At 43.6% G+C, this 7,481-nt stretch overlaps 1 protein-coding gene across 1 annotated transcript in view; it reads right to left on the bottom strand.

Annotated features, from left to right (window-relative positions):
• Positions 1–703: 703 nt before the first annotated feature.
• Positions 704–7,481, bottom strand: part of Lpp (LIM domain containing preferred translocation partner in lipoma) — a 597,188-nt gene continuing 590,410 nt past the window's right edge. Inside the window, exons 12-13 of the mRNA XM_032900039.1 lie at positions 5,706–5,826; positions 704–2,564 (exon numbers count right to left, since the gene is read on the bottom strand). Of these exons, the coding sequence (XP_032755930.1) occupies positions 2,436–2,564; positions 5,706–5,826 (250 nt within the window). The 3' untranslated portion in view covers positions 704–2,435. The remainder of the gene's footprint in view (positions 2,565–5,705; positions 5,827–7,481) is intronic.

Below are 7,481 nucleotides of genomic sequence, written 5' to 3'. Positions count from 1 at the left end.
TCCTCTGAGGTTACTCAAAGCTATGGGAAGGCTGTGAGCAAGAGAGCTCTGCCCGTAAAACCTCGGGGACGAAACTGGGGCAGCATTTTCCTATAAATCTCGCATGTAAACATCTGGTTACATAACTGTTAAATGTAACAAACAAGGAAGAAGTTATTGCTCTATAGCATAAATATTACATAAACTCTTCCTCTGCTATGTGAATTTATAGCAATATTACTGCATTTCTAGACATTATTCCTGCCCCTTACTCATACTGCACTCTACTTTTGGCTTAAAGACAGTTTCCTGAAATATCTCCTGGTGAACATTTTAGTCAGTTCAAGCCTGTATCCACCTCGATTGTCTGTCAGCGCTCCTCGAGGTCACAGGCACAGCTGAGCCTTTAATTTGCAGCACAGGGATTCAGAGCTTGAGTGACCACTGAATCCTGAGGTCCACAAGCTGCCCTCCATGAACCTCAAGATAGGAGAAGCAAGGGGACAGCAGGCAGCAGGGGAAAGGCCCTGAAACTCGCAGCTTTGGGGATTCTAACACGAAAACTGCCTAGTGGAGAAAGTAAATAAGCCACAGACTGACCCAGAGGGGCTGCGTGACTAGGCCTAAGGGCTTCTTTTAATCACTTTTACCAGGACTTCTATTCAAGTAAAATAAACTTTATGGAATTCCTGAGGCATGGCTTGCAATTTTAAACATGCACAAGTAATTAAACAGGTTTTTTTTTTTTGCTCTAAATGTTAAAATTAAAACTGTCAGACTAGAAAATCATCATGTCATGAAGATTTAAAAAAAAAAAAAAAAAAAAGGCACAGAAGGGCTGGGGATGCCGGGTTGGCAGGGCGCGTGCAGAGCCCATGAGGCCCTAGTTCAACTCCCAGTGCTACATAAAAGAAATAAAAAGGTATTTGTGGAATTTAAAGACTTTGAAGGAACTATACTTCTAGAATTGGGTGTTAGCTATAGAGGCATCATTATATTATTATTTATACCCTTCTGTATGTTTAAGGTATTCCATAATTTAAAGGTGTACATCTGTAGAAGATTTAAAGGGAGCTCTGGGAAATCGCATTCTGAGACACAGATTTTACAGTATGGCCAGCTGTGGTTGCTAAGCGAGATGTCGCCCCTTAATGATGCGGATTGCCTCTGGTTGGCACGCAAGAGTTTCGCTGGCTCATACGAGTTCGCACAAAGATTCCAGGGAGGCATTCTGCATGTTTTTACCTCAGAAAGACAATTTGGTTTTCAGCGATTGTCTTTGAAAGTGTGGTGTAAATGTCACATTGATGATAGGAAAATGTCTCCTGCAGTATGTACTTGAGTTACAGGGGACTGACTGTAAGAATAATAAACTCTGGTTTCACTACCTTCCCCAGCTCGGTTTTCTTTTTTTAAAGAAGATGAGACTTGGGTACGTGACTTCGTTTTGTGTGTCCCGATTTGCAATTTTCGGGCAAAAGAGGTTTAGGTTTGGGTCGTTATAAAGTGAAAGGAGGAGAGACAAGACTGTGAATCCTTTCACTACTTAGCTTTCTGAAGATAAATATTAATGGTAGTCACCATGCTTGTGTATCAGGGGAAGTTTTACTGTCCTTCTAAGATGAAGAGTTGGACAGATCTGGAAATATATCAAAAGCAAGTCTGACTGTCTTACGTTCAGAGAGTGTGGCAAGGTAACTCTCAGGGAAGGACTGTGGAAATACAACAGGCCGTCCGAATACACCTAGAAATCCATCTGCTAGCATTTCCCATTTGGTCTCTTTAGCAATGTTTTCAAATGAGCCTTGGCTGCTGGGCACTGCACATTCTGTTATTTGGATAGCTTCAGACTAAATTTAGACTCCTGTTAACTTTTTCAAATAAATTCTTTATCACTTAATATAGAAAAATACTCCCCCCGCCCCACACCATTATTTTAAAGCAGGAGACATGGTGCAGTGGGAAATTTCACCTTTGCAATACCTGGGAACAGAATGACTGACTTTTGTAGTCACAGCCAGAGGAAAAGTGACAGACAGGACGAGACTTAAGGCACCTGCGGACTGGCACATTCATCCAGGAAAAATCATGTGACAGCAAATACCACACTAAAAATCTATTCAAGCACATGAGAAGTGAGACAAACATGAGGATTAAAGGTCCCAGGAATGCAGAAGTGAATGGGATGGAGTATAATCTGTGCAAAAATGTGGAAGTCCTTGGAACAAAGGCTCACCACGGCCCTACATGATTAAATGTGAAATGTGTATTTGGTAAGAACTTAGACAAATCGTATCATCTATGTGCTTCTACAGAAAAGGTTAACAGCAGATGAAGAACAGAGACTATCCCAGAGGTTGAGCTTTGCCTCTATTTTTCTATTTCTTCTCTTATCTTTTCCTTGTGTTGCGTTCTTCTTGGAGGCAGGCACAGAGCAGCTGAGCTGGCTACCGACTCTACAGGTCAGTGCTCGCCTTGGCCGTCAAGACCCTGATGCGGGCCGAGTTGCAGGTCTTACAGAGGATGTGCCCATCCAAGGGGTAGCAGCCTTGGTTGTCTCCTTCGGATAGAAGACCACCACAGTCCTGGGGAAATGAAGACAGTGATGTAAGAGAACTGAAGCACAGGCATAAACCCAGCTTCCTGAGCCTCTATACAAAGTTTCCAAAATGCGGACATTGGACCCCACACTCAGTACATGACGTAGCAGATCTTGAATGACACCGAGTTAGAAATTAGCAACGTAAGTACAATGGTAGCCAGGAGTAGTGGCATAGACCTTTAATCCTAGAAGTCGGGAAGCAGGCGCAGGTGGACCTCTGTGAGTTCAATGCCAGCCTAGTCTACATAGCAAGTTCTATGACAGGGAGACCTTGCCTCAAACCAAGACAACTCCAAGTAGTGTAAAATGACTCTACTAGTCACCCAATCCAAGACATGGTACAAAGATGAGCCTATAGACTTCAGCTCCCAGCTTTTTCTCCTAAACAACAGTGAAGAAAATAAAGCATGGTCCCTCACACTCCCCAACCTAAGGTTTAAGATCTCTTCAGAAGAATAGACAGGTACAAGAATAGAAGTTTATAGTTATTTAAATAAAAGGAAAGTGATTTCTGTCATGTAGAAGGGCAACCAGTGGCTTCTGCATATCTGCTGACATAGTAGTAGCAAGGACACAAAATTGCAAGAGCTGGGAGGACTAATAGTTGGGAATACTTTCCAAAAGGGATAGCATGGTGAAGAACGACGTTTGGGAGACCGGGAGGCAATCTCCCAGGTGCTACCGTGAGGTTTGGCACTGTCTGTGAAGGCTGCACACAAGACTGAATACCATTCTGAAACTAATTCAGACATTTTCTACCCTCCTTGAGCTTCTGGGCTGGCCGAGGCAGACAAAGGATATCAATGTACCCACAGATACGTGTGAGGATGGCGCTGCTGTTGGTATCTGCGAGCACCCGTTCTATAACATGTTAGGTAGCCCTGGAAGCCAGCCATCGCCTTTAGGAGAAATGGGAGTTTGCTTGGACAATAAACAGAGCCACATTTAGCACTGTGTACCCTGCTCACGTTAACAGAAGCTGTCACAGGCCACGACTGCTACAGAGTCTCCCTCTGCTTTCCGAGAATGGCAAAGAGATGAATGAAGCCAGGCCTACAGCTGACAAATAATAAAGTCTGGGTATAAACAAGGCTGACCCAAAGTGCCACAGCAGACACAATTATGATCCACAGGAAGTTTGGCTTTGCCAAAAAAGAACCAGTGATATATGATACTTTGAGATGTCTACAGGAAGTGAGTAATGGAGCCAAACCAAAAAAATATTCTAAATAACTTGATTCATAGAAGACACAGTTTTAAGTCTCTTCTTCCTTCCCTCCCTCCCTCCCTCCCTCCCTCGTGTACACACACATGAGGGTCAGAATTTGACAATGTCTGGTGTCTCCCCTGTCATCCTTTTCTTATTACTTTTTAGGATGGGGGTCTCTCTGAATCTAAAGGTCACTTCAGTTCAGCTGGAGCGAGTGGTTAATTAGCTCTAGGTTCTACAATGGTCCCACAGACCTTCCTCTTTCCTTTCACGACTGCTGGTGTTGCTGGTACAAACTGCTGTTCTTTCTTTGCACGTTGCTTCTAGGATCCAAATTCAGGTCCCTGCACTCCTGTGGTAAATGCTTCCTGATAGAGCTGTTTCAAGCTGAGTCGCCCAATTTTAAGCCTCTAATGAGTTGTCGTCAATGGTCACTTGGACCCTGTAGGAGGTCCAATACTTACCACAGCACTGGAAGCAGAGATGTCTAGCATCATAAACTGAGAGGCACTACACGTGAGAAGGCCAGAATGGAGAGCCTCCTTCCTGTTTCTCAGGTGGAAGGCAGGGCTAGAATATGGTTTGCTGGCTTCCATTCTAGGCTCTTCCCATTTTATGGTTTTGTTTCTGGAAGTTTCTCGGCAATTAAAAGCACATCTCATTTGAACAGCACACTGGATGCAAAAATAGAAGTCAAAGCCTGTGTGTATGTAATGGAGGATGGGACCATGGGGGTCCTTCTTGGAGCCTTAGTGTCTTCTGTAAATGATGCTTACAGCCCTGGGGCCTTATCTCAGGGATGTTGGAAAGAGGACAGCTGAACACTGATGTTCTCTATACTTTTCTGGTCAAAAAGCTTGCATAAAACTGTTAGTTTAGTATTGTACTTCTTCATGTTAAGACTGGAGAGGGGCCTATGACCTGGGATTTAAGGAGAAACGAGGCATAGTGCATAAAACAGACGGTCAGTTAAAGAGAAGGAAGGAATGGAGTAGACACGTTCTCTGCAGCCCTCAGAGCCTTGCCAGCCGGCATCCTTGGGAATCATCTAGTTGCATGGAACTATGAAAGCCTGTATCCCATACACACAGGGGACATAACAGGGTGGAGCTAAGAAAGCCTGTATCCCACAGGGGACAGGCCTGACAAGTGCTGCATCCCCAAGAGTTAGGAATGAGAAAGAAAACTGGAAGGAGAGGACCTGGGTAACGTGGAGGAGAAGGTTAAATATTTCAAAACCATATTCATAATGTAGCATCCTTTGTAAATTAAAATGATGAGGGAATCTTTTGCCTTGGTGTATTAGTGTATCCATGGCTGCCTGTCCCGCCCAGTGTCAGCTAAGCCGATCTTCTCACTTTAGGCTAGTTATGGGTATGTTTTGTGGATTCTCATAGCACCTTGAGCCTGACTCTTCCACAGCTCTTAACAGTAATGGACTCTCAAATGATCCTTGGGAACAAACTACTATATCAACACATTTCCATGTTTTTGTTTGATAAGCTCCTTTATCTCTAAAAGAATGTTTTTCTTTTCTCCTTCTCACTGGGTTATGGCCTCTCTGGGCCATAGAAGTAGTTAACCAAATCCTAAGTTAAAGATGCTTCACCACCACCACCACCACCACCATCCTCATCACTGTAGTAATAGCGTTTCCTCTACCTTAATAGTTTACAATGTCTGTGACATAGAATCTGCTATTTAGGTCTCATAGCCATATCTGCAGGACTAAGAATTTGAAGCATTTAAAATGTACAGAGAGAGGGGGTGGGCTATGAAGAGTGTGGTAAGTTGAGTGATGTCAGTTATTAACTGCCTTGCCAGAGCTGAAAACTGTCTGTGAGCGCTAAGGTCTTTGTTAGGCACCAAGGTCTCTGGGTTTAATGACTGCTCTGATTTGGGGATGCCACTGACCTCACAGCGGTAGCAGTGCACATGGAAATCACGGTCCAGAGCCACAATGCGGACGGTCTCCTCCTGGCCTGGGGCCGGCATGATAGGTTCCTTGCACACGGAACAGCGCGGGGCAAATTTCCTGAAAATAGACAGAGTTGTGGTGAGATGTCAAGTAAAGATGAGGACGGAGAGGGAAGGAAAAGGAAAGAGTTGGGGGCCGACACCTGTGCTGTACTTCCTGTGTGACCTTGACCAGAAGAGACTGGGGCAGTAGAGGACTCTACAGATGGTGTGCAGTGCGATCCAAAAGGGGAGAGGGTGTGATCTGTTTTGTACAAAGAATACCGGGGAATTCATTAGCAGGCAGCATGTGGGGTGCAGAGACCCTGTGCATAGGACGATCCCATGGGCATGACCTAGCTGAATGCTGGAAACAAGTTCCTGCCTGAACATGGATGACAAAGGTCTTGGTAGGCCCTGACTACCTTCTGACTTGCTTCTATTGGTATTCCTTCGTTTAGCCATAGACAAATATTAGAAATCTCTACAGCTTCTTTGGTTAAAATGTGTCTTGAGTTCTCTACCACAGAAAGCCTCAAACATACATTTGCATATATACCATTTGTGAAGGAGTGAACTGAGACATGATTTGGAATGGACACCAATAAGAACTGAAGACGACCACTAAAGGGTACACAGAGCCAGGACCTCTAAAATCCTAGTACCGGAGAGGCAGAGGCAGGAGGAACAGCAAAGTTCCAACCTAGCTTAGAACACTGAGTGAGATCCTGTTTCAAAACCTAAAAGCCAATGAGGGAGAAAGGGGATGTAAGTTACTAAAGTTTTTCATGGTGATGGTTTTAAGATTAATGATGTTAAAATTTATCTACTTGTAGTAAGACTTAAAAGGAAATAATGATAGTAATCTAATACTCTGCAGAGAACTTCACGGTTGTCAAAGAGTTTTTACATACATTATACTCGCTGTGTACATTTTAATTTTCCTGGAGGCACCCAAAAGGCATCTGTAAGGCTGCAATCTAAATAAATATGAATTAAGCAGCAGATCGATTGATTGCTGTGAAAGAGAAATTAAGAGGATCATGGTACAACTGCAGTAGTAATCAGGGTTGTTATAATTGATATTTTATGCAAGAAGTTGATATTCGGTGGAAAAAAACTGCTTTGAATTACCTGATTATTTTTGAATCTGGGTTATCAGTAGTAAAATAGTCAGGCTTCTGATATGAACTTTAAAATGTCCTTTCTCCAGCTGCCAGGATGCTGGGAAGGCAGAAGTAGCCCCAGACTCCCTGGTTTCCCCAGTACATGTATTCCTCTAGGATTCCTCCTCTTTTTCTTTTCCTTTAACCTTTTTCGGTAGTAACTGTTTCTATGTCTTTGGTGACCCACTATGATTGACTCATACAGGAGAATTCTGAGTGATACCCAATGACATGAACCACCTGCCATACTGTTTCTTATGAGAAAGAAGTTATTGGATTTTCTGTCTGGACTCAGGGTCCGTTTGTTTCTAGACAGCCTGAAGCTATGTCCTTTCTGACCAGTCACTCATCCTTAGCAAAGTAGAGAGGCAGGAGCTGTCACTATGATGCTCATGATCTGAGGGGGGTGTTTTCCAGTGCTTAAATTGTCGACTGGACACTAATAAACACTAATAAAAACAGAGTGAAAGCAGTTCTGATGGTTACTGCCGACTGAGTGCCTATTATGTACTAAGGTCTGTTCAGCACTGTACACATGCCATGATTTTCTGTTGATAGCCACCTTATG

Source organism: Rattus rattus, chromosome 4 (assembly GCF_011064425.1).
Source record: "Rattus rattus isolate New Zealand chromosome 4, Rrattus_CSIRO_v1, whole genome shotgun sequence".
Taxonomy (NCBI): domain Eukaryota; kingdom Metazoa; phylum Chordata; class Mammalia; order Rodentia; family Muridae; genus Rattus; species Rattus rattus.
The sequence above is the reverse complement of the archived record's forward strand: the minus strand, read 5'-3'. Positions and strand labels throughout refer to the sequence as shown.